This window comes from Rhamphochromis sp. 'chilingali', assembly GCF_963969265.1.
Source record: "Rhamphochromis sp. 'chilingali' genome assembly, chromosome: 8".
Taxonomy (NCBI): domain Eukaryota; kingdom Metazoa; phylum Chordata; class Actinopteri; order Cichliformes; family Cichlidae; genus Rhamphochromis; species Rhamphochromis sp. 'chilingali'.
In genome coordinates, this window is record NC_137935.1 from 1,665,820 (window position 1) to 1,687,106 (window position 21,287).

Here is a 21,287-nt window from a genome sequence, read left to right on the forward strand (position 1 = left end):
ACAGGAAATCATTCCTGCCTGTGGCTCCCTGTACAACGCATCCACTTAACACACTGTTTGCTGCTACAACTACACATGTTTCTTTTCCAACTATTTATTTATAAGTGACTTATGTATGTATGTATGTATATATATGTATATATTGTACTATTCTTAGTTAGCGTATTGTCTGTCTTGTCTTAATGTTGGTTTAAAATGGAGCACTGTAACAAAAAATAATTTCCCCCAGGGATCAATAAAGTATTCTGATTTCCCCCCTTAAACCGGCTCTGTTTAAACACACACTGTTTATAAGGACGATAACCCCGACCTGAGCCTGAATCTACCCCTAAACCCGCACGGTCAACACACACACACACACACACACACACACACACACACACACACACACACACACACACACACACACACACACACACACACACACACACACACACACACACACACATACATTCCTGAGCTGCCTTACGGTCACACTACATCACAGACAGGTAGACCAGATGCTCTCAGACATGTTGTTCAGGGTAATCCAGCTGTTTTAATGTGTCCAGCACCTGGAAAGCAGCCTCACCTGAGGCCTGCACGATGAAGCAGGACTTTGGTCTTATCCATAAATATGAATGTAAGGATTTCAAAAATAAGAACAGCATAACATGTTTTGCATCGAATATGAACAGAGACATCAAACATCTAGTTTGATAAAAATATGTTTGAGCTTTAATATCTGTAATTCTGTTCACATGTCGACTGTTTTAAAGATATCAGTCCCCTCCTGCAAACTTGAGCTGCCTACAGCTGTCCAAATCCATCTTCAAGCAGCTCTACGTGCCCAAAAGTGCTCCCACAAACATCTGTGCATTCTCCTGATGGGAGGTGGTCAGCTCCTCCCAGACCTGGGTCAGGGCATCCGTGAGCTCCTGCGGTGCAATACACAAACCTCACCTCTGGATTCAGGTCTGAGGAGCATGAGCGCCGATCGGTGGCATCAATGCCTTCGTCATCAAAGAAATGCCTGCACACTCTGAGGCCAGGCATCGTCCTCCACCAGGAGGGGTCTGGGGCCTGCTGCAGGTGGACCCGGCCTGACAGAGTCTGAGGATTTCATCCTGGTTTCTAAGGACACTCAGGTACCGGTAGCTAACACCCGGAGGTCTGTGGGACCGTCCGAGGATTTTCCTCCCCAGGGTGCCAGGCCGGTCCTGCTGGATGTGGCTGAAGGGTCGTAACGTTCACCGCGGCATCTCCAGACTCTGTCTCTTGTGCTCAGTGTGAGCCTGCTCTCCTCCACTAGAGCTGGACCTGTTGGTTCTGCACAGTGATGTGAGCAAAGATTCCCGTGCAGCAGGTTTGGCCCTCCTGCAGTCTGATTCTGACAGTCAGTCGGTCAGAAACGTGCACGAGGAGCACGATGGAGGTCTTACTGTAGCATTTGTGCAGTGCTCCTCCTGCTCCTCAGGGAGATGCTCTTCCACAGCTCCCGTGGACACAGAGGAGGAGCCGGTGCACCTGTGCAGCAGGTCCCAGCAGTTGGATGACACCAGCAGAGCACAAAGCAGAACTAGAGAGAAATCGGTCAGGATGAATAATACCTGCACAACCACTCACCTGAGGGTCACACCTGCACAGCCTGAAGCTGAAGTCCTGTTGTGTCTGTGATGATAGAGATTTAAACAGCAGACAGCACACCTGCGGGACTCGCTGTGATGACAAGCCAACACAAAGCACACAACCAAAGCTCCTCACTCAGCTGAGCCTGTTTACACACGGGTGTGACGTCACCGTGACCAGGACACACAAAGTTTTTTGTTCTCTCCTCTCAGATGATTTCAGACATGAAGTGAGCCGCAGACCGACAGCAGCCCGGCTGATTATAAGTGAGTTATTTGGGTTGGTGATGTGGAATGTGACGGTGATGGTCATATGTGCGGTGCTCACCCTCTCGGAGCTGCTCTCCGGCGGTCCCCGGGCTTCCCTCCGCTCCCCCGCGGTGCTGCCGTGGTTGTGCCCGCGCTCAGCCTCCTCCCCCCGGCCGGGCTCGTCTCCAGTCCCGCGTGCTGTTGTGCTGCGGAGCAGAGCGCTGCAGCCCAGCAGGTCCAGAGGCAGAGCTCACAGAGCCGCATGTTCTCCGCAGGAGCTCCGAGTTCAGCTGCAGCTGAGAGGTTCAGGCTCTCTGTCAGTGTGGGACATCCGAACACCCACAGCCGCTGCTGCCGCCAGCCAACTGGAAGAGAGCAGCAGCCAAGCAGCCAATGAGAGGCCAGAGGCGGGCGAAGGAGGCAAGGAGGGAAGGAAAGGAGGGAGAGGAGTGTGCTGTGGAGAGCCTGTGCTGATGGTCTTCTGCGGTGGCTGTTCTCTGGCACCAGAGGGTGCCATCACAAACACCTGACTGTGTGTGTGTGTGTGTGTGTGTGTGTGTTAACTTGCTTTTCACATCTCTCCCTTCATGCAGTGATCTCTGCTTTCACTCTATATTCTGGTCATGTCCACTTTTCAACCAATCAGGATTCAGCCTCTGCATCATTGTAGGGTCTTCACCTCACAATAGGCTTTTTGAGGAGGCCGAAGAGCTTATTGCGATTTGGTGCTACATAAAAAAAACTGAACTGAATGGGCTGTCAGCCTTCTGCAGGACTGCACGCGAGCACGTCTGCGTCGGCTGCACACCTGTCTGCACAGACAAATAAGACACAAATGCAGCACCGTAACTTCAGCATTACTGTGTAAGCTGTCAGCAGCCTGGGATCAACAAATAGTTCTTAAGTCTTTTATCAAATGCGTGTTTTACTCGTTTTATGACATGTAACCTCAGTTTCTGTCAGGATGAAGCTGAACCATCGCTTATTCAGATGCCCCTCTGTGTGTCAGTGATTGACAGACCCATGAGGTTATCCTCACTTAAGTTAAGATCAGATTAAGATCTGACCGGGGAGTTTCCTGACTATGGATCCAAAACACTGATCTGTAACGTGGACAGCTGCAGGAGTTATGGATGGACTGGTTCTTATTTACTCTCTAGTCAAGCACTCAAAGCACTTTATACAGCACGCCGCATTCACACAGGCACATTTGCTTTTCCCAGCTTAGTGCTTTCCAGCATTCACACTCCGATGGATGCATCAATATCTTGCCCAAGGATCTTTGGCTGGTGCAGTCAGGGATAGACCACCAACCTTCTGATTAGCAGACGAATACACACTCCCTGCTGATCCACAGAACACTGTAAATACAGTAAATTCTGATGTTTGTGAATGCTCTTTATTATTTCACAGAAACATGTAAAACATAATTAAATAAAACCTAATGTAGCAAAATATGTGCAACTGCTAAAACTTTAGGTCCTTATTGCGGGTTAAACGTAACGATGCTATGGAAACGAAGTTGTCTTTTTTAGAGCTTCCTTCACAGACTTCCGGACATTTGCAGCTCGGATAATTTGAAGCTTTTGTTTTGAAAGCAGCGGCCGGAAGTAGGTTGTGTGTAGCCGTGTGTTGCTAATGCAGGGCTAGCTCTGAGGCTGCAGATGAAGAACAGTTCCTGCTGCAAAAGAAGCGACAGCGGGTCTTTAGCACAGTTTGGCCCGCTTTAATAATCGTGTCGGTTTAACACGAACTGGGTCAGCTCACACACCCTGACACGGACACCCGGACACGGAGAGCTGGGGGCAGGAGTGGCGGTTCGCTCAGGTATCCGGGTTCGTTAGCTTGTTGCGGGGCAGCGGGATGGATCTGTTCGACGATCTGCCGGAACCGACTCAGACCTCCGGTGAGTTAACGGGAAGGTTTGACGTTAGCAGCAGGGCTAAGGCTCCATCACAGAGCCGAGTGAGCTAACGTTAGCGTTACTGCTGCGGGAGCCGTGCTTCAGTTCACACCCCACAGACATGACTGATCGATTACGCATCGATTCGTCGGTCAGCAGCTGCAGGTTTCATTAGCTCAGCGACAGTTTTTCACCTCTAAAATGTGAAATCTGACTGTGTAAAAACACTAAATAGTCAGCAAAGCACCGGGAAAATTAAAAGTGACGTATTTCCTTCCATAACGTGGTTGTAGTGAATTACATTTTTTTCTAAAACTCGATATATCCGCGTAAACTCGCAGTTATTGATCTCTTTGATTATTAATAACTGGTATCAGTGAGGAACAGCCAGACAGGCTGTCTCTGAATCATCACCATCTTATCGTCTCACCCCCCCCTCCCTCCCTCCTCTGCATGTACGTCCCTCCTCTGCACATGCGCAGACCATCTCACCCTTAGATGCTCCTGGCCTCACTTTCCATATCAGTCACGGCTCTTTACCGTTCCTGCTCTCACCTCCACACTCCTACCTTTCTTTCTGTCTGGCTGCCCTCAAACACACCTTCCTCCTCCTCTTCCTCCTCCTCCATCTTTATCCAGCAGGAGGATGTTTTCCACCAGCACCGTTTGCAAACGGACAAAAACCCGTAGCTGGTGCTCCTAAACAGGTCTATGAATTCAATAAAAGTATAAAGAAAAGTGTGAAATTCCACGAGCTGAGATGTGGAGTGTTTGATTTTGGTGATGTTAGACTGTGATGAATGCAGGAACAAACGCAGGTAAATGGCGAGGGTTGTGTCAGGAAGGACATCGGGCTAATGTTTGATGCGATTCCTCCTCAGGTCCTGCTCTAGCACCGCTCACAACTCCACCCCCAACCACCAGAGAAGAAGAGGAGGAGGAGAAAAGGTTGAAACGGAAACGAGATGAAGCACACAGGGAGGAGGAGGAGGTCAAGAAAGTTTGCAAAGAAGGTCTTCAGCTGTTCCACCACAATGTTTGTTTGCTTCTTTTCCTCCAATCAGACGCGAGCACACGTGAATACGACTCGCAGAGGCGAGGGCGGACGCCGCCGGTCTCACGCTCTCTTTGTGTGTCTAGGCCTCCCAGTGCTCAGAGGATATGTGGCGGCGAGGCGTGGCGAGCGCGAGGAGATGCAGGACGCTCACGTGCTGCTGCCGGACATGAGCGGCTGTCTGTCCACGCTGCCAGGAAACGTGTAAGAGGAAGTCACGCCCACCAATCATGATCGGTCACAGCTCCTCCGTGTGGTCTCTCTGACGTCGTGTCTTTGTCTGCAGGTCCCGAGTTTCGTATTTCGCCGTGTTCGACGGCCATGGCGGCGCTCGAGCCTCTGGATTCGCCGCTGAGAACCTCCATCACACTCTCGCCAAGAAGTTCCCCACAGGTGAGTTTCCTCCACGCTGTTCACGACCCGCAGTGGTCAATCCCCCCTCGCTCTTATTTTGAAAGTCCAGTTGCTGCTGTCTCCTGTTTCCCTGCTCGCTGTGCGGTCATAGACGTGATTGGATGGATGATGGATGAGGCAGCTGCTTGTTTTAATGCCGCAGTAATAATAGTGATGTTAAATCTGACATAAATCATGTTTAATTATTAGAAGATTTAAACTGCTTTAATATCACGTCATGTCCACAAGAGGGCGCAGTAGTCCAGAGAGACCCAGAGTCATCTGTAAGTTTACTTTGACATAAACGTGCGAGAGAGCCGTGGTGCCTTCTCATTGGTTAAAGCACGTCGTCTCTTTCAGGAGATGCTGAAAACGCAGACAAGCTGATTAAGAGGTGTCTCCTGGACACGTTCAAGCAGACCGACGAAGACTTCCTGAAGAAGGCCTCGAGCCAGTAAGACTCTGAGCGCCAGTGTGCCGCAGCTGTTTTTAAATGTGGAGCAGGAAAAGTTGACGAGCTGTTTGTGTGGACAGGAAACCGGCGTGGAAGGACGGCTCCACGGCCACCTGCGTGCTGGTGGTGGACGACATGGTGTACGTGGCCAACCTGGGAGACAGCAGGGTGAGCCGGCGTTTCTTCACCTCCACCTGCGCTTCTTTTTCTTCCTGTCTTAAGCTTCCTGCTGCGACGTTTCCGTGTCTGCAGGCAGTCATGTGTCGGATGGAGGCGGCGGCAGACGGACAGAGGAGGTCGCTGACTCTGGCGCTCAGTAAGGAGCACAACCCGACCATCTACGAGGAGAGGATGAGGATCCAGAGAGCCGGCGGCACCGTCAGGTCCGAATCCTTACCGTCCTCCACCAGCGCCTCTCGGCCTCAGCTAACGGTGATGTGTTCGTGTCTCCGCAGGGATGGCCGCGTGCTCGGTGTCCTGGAGGTGTCTCGCTCCATCGGGGACGGTCAGTACAAACGCTGTGGCGTCATTTCGACCCCTGACCTGAGGAGGTGTCAGCTCACGCCCAATGACAGGTAAGGAGAGACCAAAAGGTGCTCCACGAATGTAGAAACAGAATCGTGACGTTTAAAACAGCCTGGTCTGTGTACCTGAGCTCACCTGAGCATCAGTGTAGTGACAGTGAAGGTGGAGCTACATCAGTGCACAGCCCGTTGGCGCCAATGAGAGAGTGATGGAGAGTTCACTAACTAGAAATAAAACGTGTTTAATACATAAGATGCTGCACAGTAGAAACAACTGGAAACAGCTGGATTTGGACCTAAACAGCTTTGGTTTGCTGTGATCTGGGAGGCAGGTGTGTGAGCACTGTCCCTGCTCTCTGCAGGTTCCTCATCCTGGCCTGTGACGGCCTGTTCAAAGTGTTCTCAGCCGACGAAGCCGTGAAGTTCGTCCTCGGCGTCCTCCAGGTATCAGCCCGTCCTCCTTAACACCAATCACAAGTCGCTGCATCAGCAGGAAGTGCGACGGATGAGTGTAACAAAATAAGAGCGCAGTTAGCGTGTCTGCAGATTAGCTTCATGTAACTTTGGATTGTTTTTCATCTGTGAGGGTGTAATCTGTCACCCAGGTAATCTAAGGAGCTCAGGAAGAAAAGCAACCGTTTCTTTACGTTTCATGAAGACGTTTGACCTCTCACTGTAGGATGGTGGAAGCTGGACCCTTAATCGAATCGAGGAGGGGGCCCAAGGGTCCATCTTTCACCATCTCACAGTGAGAGGTGAGACGTCTTCATGACACTTAAAGAAACAGTCGCTTTCCTTCCTGAGCTCCTTTAGGCTACATGTTCAATCGAGGCTCTGCTTCATAGTTTAGACTTATATGTACAGTGGGGCAAAAAAGTATTTAGTCAGCCACCGATTGTGCAAGTTCCCCCACCTAAAATGATGACAGAGGTCAGTAATTTGCACCAGAGGTACACTTCAACTGTGAGAGACAGAATGTGAAAAAAAATCCATGAATCCACATGGTAGGATTTGTAAAGAATTTATTCGTAAATTAGGGTGGAAAATAAGTATTTGGTCACCTCAAACAAGGAAAATCTCTGGCTCTCACAGACCTGTAACGTCTTCTGTAAGAAGCTTTTCTGTCCCCCACTCGTTACCTGTATGAATGGCACCTGTTTGAACTCATCATCTGTATAAAAGACACCTGTCCACAGCCTCAAACAGTCAGACTCCAAACTCCGCCATGGCCAAGACCAAAGAGCTCTCGAAGGACACCAGGAAAAGTATTGTAGACCTGCACCAGACTGGGAAGAGTGAATCTACAATAGGCAAGCAGCTTGGTGTGAAAAAATCAACTGTGGGAGCAATCATCAGAAAATGGAAGACATACAAGACCACTGATAATCTCCCTCGATCTGGGGCTCCACGCAAGATCTCATCCCGTGGGGTCAAAATGATCATGAGAACGGTGAGCAAAGATCCCAGAACCACACGGGGGGACCTGGTGAATGACCTGCAGAGAGCTGGGACCAAAGTAACAAAGGTCACCATCAGTAACACACTACAACGGCAGGGAATCAAATCCCGCAGTGCCAGACGTGTTCCGCTGCTGAAGCCAGTGCATGTCCAGGCCCGTCTGAAGTTTGCCAGAGAGCACATGGATGATACAGCAGAGGATTGGGAGAATGTCATGTGGTCAGATGAAACCAAAGTAGAACTTTTTGGTATAAACTCAACTCGTCGTGTTTGGAGGAAGAAGAATACTGAGTTGCATCCCAAGAACACCATACCTACTGTGAAGCATGGGGGTGGAAACATCATGCTATGGGGCTGTTTTTCTGCCAAGGGGACAGGACGACTGATCCGTGTTAAGGACAGAATGAATGGGGCCATGTATCGTGAGATTTTGAGCCAAAACCTCCTTCCATCAGTGAGAACTTTGAAGATGAAACGAGGCTGGGTCTTCCAACATGACAATGATCCAAAACACACCGCCCGGGCAACAAAGGAGTGGCTCCGTAAGAAGCATTTGAAAGTCCTGGAGTGGCCTAGCCAGTCTCCAGACCTCAACCCCATAGAAAATCTGTGGCGGGAGTTGAAAGTCCGTGTTGCTCGGCGACAGCCCCAAAACATCACTGCTCTCGAGAAGATCTGCATGGAGGAATGGGCCAAAATACCAGCTACTGTGTGTGCAAACCTGGTAAAGACCTATAGTAAACGTTTGACCTCTGTTATTGCCAACAAAGGTTATGTTACAAAGTATTGAGTTGTATTTTTGTTATTGACCAAATACTTATTTTCCACCCTGATTTACCAATAAATTCTTTACAAATCCTACCATGTGGATTCATGGATTTTTTCTTCACATTCTGTCTCTCACAGTTGAAGTGTACCTCTGGTGCAAATTACTGACCTCTGTCATCATTTTAAGTGGGGGAACTTGCACAATCGGTGGCTGACTAAATACTTTTTTGCCCCACTGTATGTTTTAGAAAAAGAGACTGTATGCAAAAGATGGAGACACCCACTGCAACGTCACCCACTGGTTTTGGCCTTAATCCAGTTAAACATGTGAGTTCTGCTGGGTGATCTTCATCCTCCTCTTCATGCCTACAGGACGGGAGCAAAGAGAAGGGGGCGGGGCAGATGGAGGAGGAGCGGCGGTTCGAGGCCGCCTGTCAGCAGCTGGCAAGCGAGGCGGTCAGACGAGGCTGCGCTGACAACGTCACTGTGATCCTGGTTTCTATTGGCTACTGAACTCACCGTCCTCATCTTTGTTTCTGTGTTCTTGCTGCTGTAACGTCCGCTTCTTTTACAATAAAAAAATTTATTTTCCGTCTCCATCAGCTGATTTGTCCCATCAGTGTTTGAATTTGTTAACTTTATTAACACAAACGGGACATAAAGAGGAAACGCATCAGACCGTGCAGCCCGATCATTAAACAACACAGCAGGGACAGGTTTTTTTCTTCTTCTGTGATGCAACAAAAAGTCCAGCTGGATGAAGAAAACATTTCAAATTCTAATTTTATTTGTCTCATGCACAGTATGATATGCAGTGAAATGCTTACACAACTGCTCGTGGCCTAAAGAAACAGAAAATTAAAGTTGAAAATAAAATAACTGTATAAACAAAATACACAGTATAGAAATATATAGGAATGTATGAAGAAATATAAATATATATATACAATAACGGCAACTGTACAGTATTAAGTGGAAATGAAGAACTATAATGTCCAGTGTTGTGCAATCCACATTTGTAAGTCTTTTGCAGTGCAAATATGCTTTTAGTGATGAAGTGATTCGATTAGATGTTCAATGTTTCATCGTAACTTCTGATAAAAAGCTATGTACGCCATTTTTTCTGCCAATAAACAGGAAACGAAAGGTGAAATTATGCTGGTGAAAGTCAAACGTTTCACTTTGTTGGCCTCGAAAGATTACGTGCATTTTATTCCTCACAGAAGTCGGTTTGCAGCAGCGAAAAACACTGAAAACATGCAAACATCTTTTTTTAAAAGAGATTTGAAACTACAATTAATAAAAGAAAACTAATAACATAATTTTGTAGGGCTAAAATATATTTGTATAGTTTTTTTTAATATTTTGTCAATATATTTGTTCTAATCTGAATTTTAAAACAAATGCATATACACTACACATAAAACCTTAAATATTTATGCATTTAAGTAGTAGTGCCTGTTATTTACTACATGTTGAGTTTTAATTCAGTCAGTGAAAGAAAATCAAAAAACAATTACGAGTAGGTGTGGGTTCAAAAAGATCGATATTAGCTTGAATAACACGATATCGATTCATTAAATCCTGAATGATTTTTAAATATAAATTTATTTTGACAGAATCTCAGGTTAAAGCTCACAAAACTATTTCAACAACCACCAAACAGCTAAAACAGTAAGTGAGAAGCACAAAGATGTAAACGCAGAGCGTGGATCGTCCACAGACGCCGTCGGCGCTGAGAGTCGACGGCTCACAGATCCTGAAGCTGCAGGTTTCGTCACTGACCAACACTGACTGAACCAGCAGCAAAAGAAGATCAAACTGCGCTTCACGTTTGATAACCATGCTCATGAGCTCCCTCTGACTTTGGCTGCTGTACTTCCAACAAAACATGCTTCATGTTTCTCTGTTGGATCCTCAGTTACACCTGCTGTGATGCTCACACCTCTGATGAAGTCTCAATGTCAGCTTTGGTTTATACACAGATATAAAACATGGATGTGTGCTGATAAATGATCAGAATTAGAATATTTCTGACTGTCAAAACTGAATCGAATCAGTTATAGAAATCAGCGACGATACTCAGCCCTAAATAACGGGCACGGTAGGTGTGGTTCCGCCCCGGGCCGCTGGGGGTCGCTGGAGTTGCTGTGACTGTCGGTTGGCTCCGAGCCAAACAAAGCGGATATTAGGCGGACGTTGTCGGTTAGCAACAAGTCTGACAACAGCGGGCTGCAGCGGGACAGCTGTTAGTCCGAGAACAGCGGCTGACCCGGGTTAGTTACTCTCTGATCTCAACCGCGCCAATATGGAGGGCCGACCGGGGCGCGTGTGCTGCGCGCGACGGATCCACCCGCTGTGAGGCTGTGGACCAGGCGCGTGAAGGAGTCCGTCCACGTCCCCGGCGCGTGTTTAAAAATGATTCATTAGAGCGGAGCTAACGGCTAACGGCAGGATGAAGCACCGCAGCTAACTTTATTTACACTCGCACTCACTACAGGGACACGGGACTGCTGGGTGACGTCATGGACTGCCTGCTGGACTTTGAGGATTGCGTCAAAGACTCACCTGAGTTCAGGTAAGCGCGCGCGCGCACGCACACACCAATCTGCGCATGTTCACTTGTAGTGATGACGCTTTATTTATTTTATTCAGGCTGGCTCTGGATCAGTTTGAAACAGATGTTTCACAGCTGGAGACAAAACTGGACAAGGTACAAGTACTACTACCATTACTACTATTACTACCATTACTACCATTACTACTATTACTACTTTACTACCACTACTGCTGTAATAAAAACTGTTAGAGACGCATGGAGACAAGGCACAAGTACTTCCACTACAAATAGTGGTAGTACTATTTGTACTAGGCTACTGATACTGCATATACTAGCGCTAATACTGCTAGACAGTACAAATACTGTAGCTAATACTATTACGATACTAGTTGTAATTTCACAGCTAATAGTAGTACTACAAATACTGTTAATACAGCTGTATACTCACTACTAGTACTGATGAAGTACTGTTAGAAGCTAACTGTTACTAGTGAGGCAAGCTGATTGGTCTGTACTGTCTGTTTCTAAACAATCAGGTGATGAAGCTGTGTGGGAAGATGGTAGAGGCGGGACAAGCGTACAGCACTGCCAATAAGCTGCTACTGAGCGGCCTAGCTGAGCTGTGCACCAATCAGACGAAGGACAGCGTGATCACAGTAAGCAGCTCCTCGATGCATCTGAAAAAGAAGAAATCGCTGCATCCGGTCGTCCAATTTACTTTCAGCTCCCGACGCCCCACAACGTCTGCTCTGTTTCCTCTGAGTTCATTTATCTAACACTACCAGCTAATAAGCCAGGAAGGACTAATGACCTAACATGTCTGCTCAGTTTCTCGGTGGGGTGTTGGGGCATTTCCTGTCTGACTTCCTATTTCCTTCCTCTCAGACCTGCTTGAACCAGTTCCACCAGGGCCTGCAGGAGATGGTCAGCTTCCACACTGTGAGTCCACGCTCAGCTGTACTCGTGTTTGTTCGTCTGAGCTCCAGCAGAGACTCATGTGTTTGACTCGTGTGTGTGTTTCACCTGCAGATGTTGTTTGATCAGACACAGAGAGCCATCGGCCAGCAGCTCACTAACCTCTGCACGCAGTAAGGCATCACTCCGGGGGGCTGATCAGTATGTCGGGGTTCCTGGGTTCAGTGTAGAGGTCGTTGCCACAGTAACAGTAACACAGTTTAGCTCTGAGCACCGGCAGAGCTGCTCTGGTGATGACACTGCTGCTCTTCATCTCTCTGAGGTTCCTGCCCCAGTTGGCGGAGACCAGGAAGGAGTTTGTCCGGATCGGCGAGGATCTGGAGACGGCAGCAACGAAGAACGCTCAGGTGTCTCGACATAAAGCCGCCGACGCCGAGCGGGCAAGTCACCTGCTGCTCGCTACACGCAAATGCTACCAGCACTTCGCCTTGGATTACTGTCTGCAGGTGTGACACCTGAGTGTGTTTAACATTGATGACATGAAGGAACATCAGATGCTTTATCCTCTATGTCCTAATTTTCAGCTCAACACCTTCAAGACTCAGCAGAAGGTCGACATCTTAAACTCTGTGAGTGAAAACACAACTCGTGGGTCTGTGTGATGTCATAGAGGGGGGACATACCTGATACGACCATCTTCGTGTACTGACTCAAGTTTGCGTTTCCAGATGTTCTCCTTCGTCCACGCTCAGTTCACCTTCTTCCACCAGGGCTTTGACCTGCTAAGAGACCTCGAGCCCACCATGAAAACCATGGCAGCGCAGGTCTGTGACCTCTGACCTCTTTGTGCTGGTTTGTGTGGTAGCCTCGGTGTGGAGTAACGGCTGTGTACACGTATGTGTTTGTGTGTGCTCCACAGCTGTCACAGCTGTCTGCGGACTGCACGGCCAAGAGGAAGGAGCTGGAGAACAGACACCTGCTGGTCCAGCAGAGGGTAAGGAGTCTCACAGATCAGCACATCTGTCCCAGCAGACGCTGCAGACAGATGTTAGATATGTTGTTCAAGGAGGGACGAATACATTTAGACTCAAAGCAGAACGAACGCTCTGAAACACGCGTGTGTTTGTTCTAAGGACGCTTCAGGTGAGCCGATGGTCAGCGCATGTCCTGGCAATGATGACATCATCCGGGGTTACCTGTTCAAACGCTCGAGGAGGAAATCTAAAATGTGGAAGAGGTAGAGACCCGCAGTGTCACATGGCCTGCTGACCTTTGACCTCAGTGAATCCTTCTAACTTGTAAACCTGTTTCAGATCCTGGTTCACCATCAGAGACAACCAGCTCATATACAGGAAGTCCCACAAGGTGAGACCCGGCCACTCAATCAAAGAACAGCTAATCAAAGGGATCGATTTCACTGCCTGATAACTGATCAGCTCAATCAAGAGGTCTGAATTTGTTCCCAGCTGGACGTTCTGTTTATGGTGGTTTAACTTCTGATTGGATTCACACCCTGTTACAGCCATTAAACAGAGTTCAGCTCCTCGGATTGATTACATGTAATCAAATCCAGCCTTAAATCCACCTGCGGGAGAAAATTACTGCCCAGCTCCAGCTGAGATCACAGCTGAACACACCTCACGTGACTTCATGTTGGTGTGACAGGTGTCCCTGAGATTTCTCTGGAAGCTGACCGCTCTTCCTGCTTTCATTCAGAACAATCGTTAGCATGTTTTTGTCTACGTTTATTCATTCTGCAAAATTTACTTTTTTCTTTCTGTTCACAAATTTTTACATCAGAAACTCAAGTTTAACATTTCTAAATCAAAATGTTCACATGATGACAGAAAATTAAAAGTTCAGCTTAAATCTGGAGTGAAATCGGTTTTAAAGTGGACCTCCTCTGATTATTACCTGCTCCGTGACACTTCAACAGGAGAAGCTGTGATAAACTGTGAGTTTAGAGCTCACAGGGTTTACTCTGTGTACTGAGCTCATTATTAATCCGTTGGTCATGGTTGATATGAACATCCATGACAGGAAATAATGAAACACTGAAAAAGGTCCACTTTAAAAAAAAAAATCAGTATTTTTCACTTACTCTGATTCGACGCTAAATTCAAATAAAAACAAAGTAGAAACCCTCCAGACAGTCAAGTTACACTCCACTGGTCCTGGAATCACAGGAAGGCGTCCGGTTATACCACCTCACACTTAGGTGAGTTTTCTGCTTTTAGTGTTTGAAGAAAGAATTTCATGGATGAATGTTAGTTGGAGGAAGAACTGCATAAAAGGATGGTGATGATGTTGGTGAGGATGGTGATGATGATGGTGAGGATGGTGATGTTGCTGAGGATGGTGATGTTGCTGAGGATGGTGATGATGATGGTGAGGATGGTGATGATGTTGCTGAGGATGGTGAGGATGATGGTGAGGATGGTGATGATGTTGGTGAGGATGGTGATGTTGCTGAGGATGGTGATGATGTTGGTGAGGATGGTGATGTTGCTGAGGATGGTGATGATGTTGGTGAGGATGGTGATGTTGCTGAGGATGGTGATGATGTTGGTGAGGATGATGATGATGTTGGTGAGGATGGTGATGTTGCTGAGGATGGTGATGTTGCTGAGGATGATGGTGATGTTGGTGATGGTGATGATGTTGCTGAGGATGGTGATGTTGGTGAGGATGGTGATGATGTTGCTGAGGATGATGATGATGGTGATGATGCTGAGGATGGTGATGATGTTGGTGAGGATGGTGATGATGATGGTGAGGATGGTGATGTTGCTGAGGATGGTGATGATGGTGATGATGTTGGTGAGGATGGTGATGATGATGGTGAGGATGGTGATGTTGCTGAGGATGGTGATGATGTTGGTGAGGATGGTGATGATGTTGGTGAGGATGGTGATGTTGCTGAGGATGGTGATGTTGCTGAGGATGATGGTGATGTTGCTGAGGATGGTGATGATGTTGGTGATGGTGATGATGTTGGTGAGGATGGTGATGATGTTGGTGAGGATGATGATGATGTTGGTGAGGATGGTGATGTTGCTGAGGATGGTGATGTTGCTGAGGATGATGGTGATGTTGCTGAGGATGGTGATGATGTTGGTGATGGTGATGATGTTGCTGAGGATGGTGATGTTGGTGAGGATGGTGATGATGTTGCTGAGGATGATGATGATGGTGATGATGTTGGTGAGGATGGTGATGTTGCTGAGGATGGTGATGATGTTGGTGAGGATGGTGATGATGCTGAGGATGGTGAGGATGGTGAGGAAGGTGATGTTGCTGAGGATGGTGATGTTGCTGAGGATGGTGATGATGCTGAGGATGGTGAGGATGGTGAGGAAGGTGATGTTGCTGAGGATGGTGAGGATGGTGATGTTGCTGAGGATGGTGATGATGCTGAGGATGGTGATGATGTTGCTGAGGATGGTGATGTTGCTGAGGATGGTGATGATTATGATGGTGATGTTGCTGAGGATGGTGATGATGTTGCTGAGGATGGTGATGTTGCTGAGGATGGTGATGATGTTGGTGAGGATGATGAGGATGGTGATGTTGCTGAGGATGGTGATGATGTTGGTGAGGATGCTGAGGATGGTGATGATGTTGGTGATGGTGATGATGTTGCTGAGGATGGTGATGATGCTGAGGATGGTGGTGATGCTGAGGATGGTGGTGATACTGAGGATGGTGATGTTGCTGAGGATGGTGATGTTGCTGAGGATGGTGATGTTGCTGAGGATGGTGATGTTGCTGAGGATGGTGATGATGTTGGTGAGGATGGTGATGATTATGATGTTGCTGAGGATGGTGAGGATGGTGATGATGGTGAGGATGGTGATGTTGCTGAGGATGGTGATGATGTTGGTGAGGATGATGATGATGGTGATGTTGGTGAGGATGGTGATGCTGAGGATGGTGATGTTGCTGAGGATGGTGATGATGGTGATGATGTTGGTGAGGATGGTGATGATGTTGCTGAGGATGGTGATGATGGTGATGATTATGATGTTGCTGATGATGATGGTGATGTTGGTGAGGATGGTGATGTTGCTGATGATGATGGTGATGTTGGTGAGGATGGTGATGATGCTGAGGATGGTGATGTTGCTGAGGATGGTGATGATACTGAGGATGGTGATGTTGCTGAGGATGGTGAGGATGGTGATGAGGATGGTGAGGATGGTGATGATGCTGAGGATGGTGATGATGATGATGGTGATGTTTCTGAGGATGGTGATGTTTCTGAGGATGGTGATGTTGCTGAGGATGGTGATGATGTTGGTGAGGATGATGATGATGATGATGGTGATGTTGCTGAGGATCATGATGACGAGTCATGTTGAATCCCACGCCGCAGGAGGAAGCTGTGGTTCTGTTTGAGGATCTTCGACTGTGTGCTGTCAAATCTCTGGATCACGTGGACCGACGCTTCTGCTTTGAGCTGCTCTCCGTCCAGAAGTAAGACAGTGAACACGGCGTTTTCACACCTGTAGGGTCATGTGATATGGCGTTAATTGACCTGTTTGTTTCCAGGTGTTGTGCTCTGCAGGCCGACTCGGAGCAGCTGAAGCAGGCCTGGCTCAGTGCTCTGCAGGGCAGCATCGACCTCGCCTACAGAGAGCGAAGCGACACTCAGCTGATGCAGGCCGGTCCACACCACGACCACGATACACTCACCTCTGAATATTATAGCTAACTCCCCTCCCCCATCCGTTTGGCTGACGAGTTCTTCCTCTCTATGTGCAGCCTAAGGAGCTCCCCCCTCTGCATTGTGGCGGGGACGTCTGTCCGGGCCCTCCCGCCCAGAGGCCGGCAGCATTGAGCGTGGCCCTGAGGGGCCTTGGGAACCAGAGGTGCTGTGACTGCGGGGAGGAAGAGCCTCGCTGGGCCTCCATCAACCTGGCAGTCACCATGTGCATCGAGTGCTCGGGCATACACCGGTAACAGCCCAGGTTTCAGGAGGACTTCCTCCTCATTTCTTCTTCACTGCTTTTTAGCAGGTGTCAGGCTTTAATCTCGCCCTTTGATCTTTCATCAACCTTCTCTGTCCACACACAGCCTGTGGGAACCATGAGAAGTACTCACTGGTGTTTGGTGATCTTCATAGTTTACTGTCAGAAGATGAAAACCAGCAACACGTTGGCCGATGTTCTTCTTTCTCTGTGTCTGCAGGAGCCTCGGAGTCCATCTGTCGAAGGTGCGATCTCTCACTCTGGACTCCTGGGAGGCCGAACAGCTGAAGGTAGAAGCGAAACACTCTGCACTGAAGCTTTAACACTCCGGCATCATAAAGTGAAGAGCAGACCGTAAAGTGAGGAAGCTGTCAAATATAACGCCACGAGGAGAAACGAGAAAGCTCAAAAATCAGATTTCTGCCTCTGTGTGAACCAAACACCCTGAACTAATAACAAGCCGACAAATCGCTGCTCGGTCATTGAATCATTTCAGGAAATTGCTCTAAACAGTCTCTAAAAGGCAATCAGCTGTTGTGGAAAATAACACAAGAAGTTCCCGGCTTCTCTGGATCTTTATGTTTGAAAACCCACCAAACTGATCCCAGAACAGCCCAAACTGCCTTCACCTGTCCCGAGTCTAACCGGGAGAATCTCACAGTGCTGCTCATGTCTGACGTTGAAAAAAAATCAATGAAGAATCGATCGCAGGCCCAGATTCTAAAATGTGAATGCTCCTCCTCAGCTGCTGTGCGTTCTGGGAAACGATGTGATGAACCAGATCTACGAGGCGCGGTGTTCAGAGGAGGGACGAGTCAAGCCCCGAGCCGACAGCCCGCGGTAAAAACACGAGCCGCTGAAAGGAATCGGCTTTGGTTGAACGTGAATGTTGGAAGCAGAGACTCAGCATCCTGTTTTTCTCCCTGTCAGGGCCGAGAAGGAGGCGTGGATCAAAGAGAAATACGTGGAGAAGAAGTTTGTCCAGGCCAACGGCGCTCGTAAGTCCGACCGTCTGCACATTGTAACTAGAATTTAAGAAGTTTGTTTAAACTGGAACGATACCTTATCAGCGCATTCATCACTGCAGTAATCTATTACTTTTACATTTTACTGCTGGATTCGTTCCTGCCGCTGCTCTGAGCCTCACTGCCCCCTGTAACACCTGACCCATCACGCCTCTCTGCTGCAGCACCCGTCTGTTCACTTCCTGTCCCGTGCACGACAGCTGTGCGGTTGGCTTCCTCTGTCAGTGCTCGCATCGGCGTGTTACGGCGTCCTGTTGCGCTTCAGCACTAATTTAAATTTATTGTGTTTAGAAAAAAATGTTTTCTGCGTTTTCTGTTTCAGAGCATCATCGTCATAAGGACTCAGCCATGCTACGTCTCTATCAGGCGTCTTTGGCAGGAGACCTGGTTGCCATGGCGTCCATGTTGGCCGAGGGGGCGGAGGTCAACGGGAGCGTTGGCGAGGAGGAGGGCCGCACGCCGCTGATCGGAACAGCGATCGGGGTGAGCATGCACAAAGAAGAGGAAATGTTACTGAAGGCACCTTTTATTGATTATTACTCATTAATAACATCACTGACTCCTAACTGACATCATCATCGTTGTTATTAGTGTTATTATCAGTAATATTATTTCTGCACACTGAGCCTTTAGAGAGCTGTGATGTAAACAGAATACAAACTTCGTTGCTGTCACTGTTTCTCTCGGCTGCCTGCAGGGGTCGCTGTTGGCGTGCGAGTTCCTGCTGCAGAACGGCGCAAACGTCAATCACAGAGACCTTAGAGGACAGGGGGCGCTGCACGCTGCCGCCACTGCTGGTCACACCGGGTAACCACACGAACACAGACATGCACACACACACACACGCACACACAGCATGAGCTCGAATCAACGCTGCTGGTTTTAATTGACCGTTGCAGACAGGTGTGCCTGCTGCTGAAGAGAGGAGCCAATCAGTACGCAGTGGATGAGAGAGGTCATGACCCTCTGGCCATCGCCGTGGAAACGGCCAATGCTGACATCGTCACTCTGTGAGTCACAGGAAGTGTTTCCAGCCTTAACATTGTTTCCACGGCATCCTGAAGATCAGAAAAGCCCACTGATGTATGAAAAAGTCGACACGTGACGTTTCACATTTCAGACCGTGACCAGAGTCCAATCATAAAGTTTCTCGTACGTCAAGGGACTGATCTGATTGGTCGAGGCGGGTCTTCAGAGCGCTGTGGAAACACACGACCGATAACAGAGTCTTTCAATTCCTTTGTGAACTCTTTTAACGTGATCATGGCTCGTGTGTTTCAGGCTCCGGATGGCCCGGATGAACGAGGAGATGAGGGATTCGGAGGGAGTCTTCGGCGCCGCGGGTTAGTCGACTCCAACATTTGTCTCACGTTTGTCTTCAGCTGAGAAGGAAGGTGAAACCAGATGGCTGAACGAGCGTCACGCAGAGCTGCTGCAGTCCAAAAATGAAAATAAAGATTATGTCCTTTATCAAAGTTTTGTAGCTAGGTGAAATCTGATTGGTTATTTTAAAGGCGCACTCTTAATGACCGGAGCAGGAACTGTAAGTGTAACTTTCGTCGTCACGGAGACGTCAAAACGCTTTGAAAGTTTGTCGGCTTTTCCTCAACTCGACCTTTCAAACCTGTTTCCCTGTGATGCAGAGTCCTGCTGGGCGTGCTCACAGTTTCTGAAATGGTCGCGAACCTTTACCTGAACCTGGGTTAGGTTGGGGTTAACCTGTGAACCTGATTGGCTTATATTTCCTCTGTTGATTGGCTCTTTGGAGGCAGGGGAGAGGCCAGGCCTCCTCCCATGATGTCTCCTGTTAACTTGTGACTGTCGTGTTGTCCTCAGGAGATGATGAGACGTTTCAGGACATCTTCCGGGACTTCAGCGACATGGCGTCACATGACCCGGAGCGACTGAGCCGGCGGCACTTCAGCCGAGGAGGGGCGGAGGAAGAGGAGGAGGGGTAGTGTTGAAAGGATGGAGAGCGGTGACGGTAACAGTGTAAGTTATTCTGTCACGAGTACCAGCCCACGCAGGAGGAAGACCTCAGACACCTTCTTCTTGGATTACCGTTGACGGAGAACCGTTACCGACCTTCAGATAACCACGAGTGCAGCTGAAAATATTTCCTCTCATATTAACCTCAGATTATTGAATCTAAATATATTTTATCTGAATAATCACGTCTTAACTCTCATGAGAGGAGATCAATGTTACAGAGGTTTGTCCTCAGTCACGCAACTTTACTTCAGGATGTAGTTACAGCTAGCGCCCCCTGCTGGGCACAGTTAATTGGTTACTAATTTACTGTGAAGACACTGACACGTCCTGAAAAACTTCCAACAGCACTTTATGTCCTCACAATTCAGACAGCGTTCCAGAAAACGTTTCCAGATGTTTCCGCTCCTGCGCCGAAAAATAGGAATCACCGAAAGCTGGAGCGGATCGCTGGGAATGAAGGCGTTTTATGTGTGAAAGGTGGTGCTGTTTGAGCTCTGACAGCTGATGGAGCTACAGCCTCCACCTTTTGTTTTAATCTGTCTCTGTTTGAAAGTCCAAACACTTCACATCCCAGCTTGGTAATAACGAGGAAATACAACAACAGTAACATGTGACCTAACCGCACAGTGAAGGGTAATAACAGGCACGTTTTGGTATCGTGGTTTTTAGATGTTTATTAGACTGAAACGTCTTTAATGTAATAACAAATACAACGACGGGGAAACGAGAGACAATATTTTAACACTCTGAAACCCTTTGAACAATAAAATGTTTCATATTTGGAGGTGAATCTTTAATATAGTGACGTTTTTGTGGTAACATGTTTTTACATTCTGGGACAAATTCGGATTAAATTGATCCAAAGTTCTCCCTCGTTTGAAGGTCATGTAAATAGTTATTACCTCGAGTCTTCTGCTGTATTTCACAGTAATATTTACAACTGGAACCAGAAAAACGTGTCTGTGAACGTAAACGTTTCAGCTGTTACTGTAAATATTTGGCTGTCGTTTCCACGTTTTTACCGAGCTGTGACGGAGCGTGAAGCCGTGATGAGCTTCGCTGAAAGTCTGATGTACGGTGGGAGGAAGAAGCGTCAGGGTTGAATTTAATAACCTCCCTAAATGCCCCGCGTTTAACAGTGTGTCCAAAAGGGATTTCAGACTTTTGCTGCTCATCTGTTTTTGACTGTTTGTGTGAATGGACGAGGCCGCGAGGCTCGTCTCTGACTGAATGTTTGACACAGCAGGACGCGTCGAATCACGCCGATGACGCCGTTCGTTACTGCTGTGATACTACTGCTCAATAAAACCACTGAAGAAGAGTCTCTGATGTTTGTTCTCACCAATCACGCGGCACTTTGAGCTCCAGCTGTTTGAAACATACAGTTTGCTACAGTAATTCGTACCTGTGGATTT

At 48.0% G+C, this 21,287-nt stretch overlaps 3 protein-coding genes across 9 annotated transcripts in view; 1 reads left to right on the top strand and 2 right to left on the bottom strand.

Moving 5' to 3' along the window:
• Window positions 1-2,195, bottom strand: part of ltbp4 (latent transforming growth factor beta binding protein 4) — a 70,079-nt gene extending 67,884 nt beyond the window's left edge. For all 7 annotated transcript variants that reach the window (XM_080888308.1, XM_080888307.1, XM_080888306.1 and 4 more), the window contains exon 1: window positions 1,936-2,195. In XM_080888308.1, coding sequence (XP_080744434.1) covers window positions 1,936-2,120 — 185 coding nt within the window. In that variant the 5' untranslated portion in view covers window positions 2,121-2,195. The remainder of the gene's footprint in view (window positions 1-1,935) is intronic.
• A 1,256-nt stretch (window positions 2,196-3,451) lies between these two features.
• Window positions 3,452-21,193, top strand: LOC308401027 (arf-GAP with coiled-coil, ANK repeat and PH domain-containing protein 2). The gene is made up of 33 exons (XM_080889091.1): window positions 3,452-3,762; window positions 4,641-4,772; window positions 4,900-5,017; window positions 5,100-5,206; window positions 5,567-5,660; window positions 5,741-5,828; window positions 5,913-6,043; window positions 6,116-6,235; window positions 6,547-6,628; window positions 8,783-8,915; window positions 10,631-10,814; window positions 10,911-10,988; window positions 11,066-11,123; window positions 11,507-11,626; window positions 11,856-11,909; window positions 12,000-12,058; window positions 12,208-12,391; window positions 12,470-12,514; window positions 12,614-12,709; window positions 12,805-12,879; window positions 13,019-13,122; window positions 13,199-13,250; window positions 16,261-16,361; window positions 16,437-16,548; window positions 16,650-16,843; window positions 17,076-17,145; window positions 17,601-17,695; window positions 17,786-17,853; window positions 18,203-18,363; window positions 18,578-18,687; window positions 18,780-18,890; window positions 19,162-19,223; window positions 19,717-21,193. The coding sequence occupies exons 1-33, from the start codon at window positions 3,720-3,722 to the stop codon at window positions 19,836-19,838; spliced, it is 3,363 nt and encodes a 1,120-aa protein (XP_080745217.1). The 5' UTR covers window positions 3,452-3,719; the 3' UTR covers window positions 19,839-21,193.
• Window positions 13,325-16,334, bottom strand: LOC308400451 (uncharacterized protein). The gene is made up of 2 exons (XM_080888153.1): window positions 16,216-16,334; window positions 13,325-15,387 (listed from the first exon to the last, which is right to left on the bottom strand). Exons 1-2 carry the CDS (start codon window positions 16,226-16,228, stop codon window positions 14,153-14,155), a joined length of 1,248 nt encoding a protein of 415 aa, XP_080744279.1. The 5' UTR covers window positions 16,229-16,334; the 3' UTR covers window positions 13,325-14,152.
• Window positions 21,194-21,287: the final 94 nt, after the last annotated feature.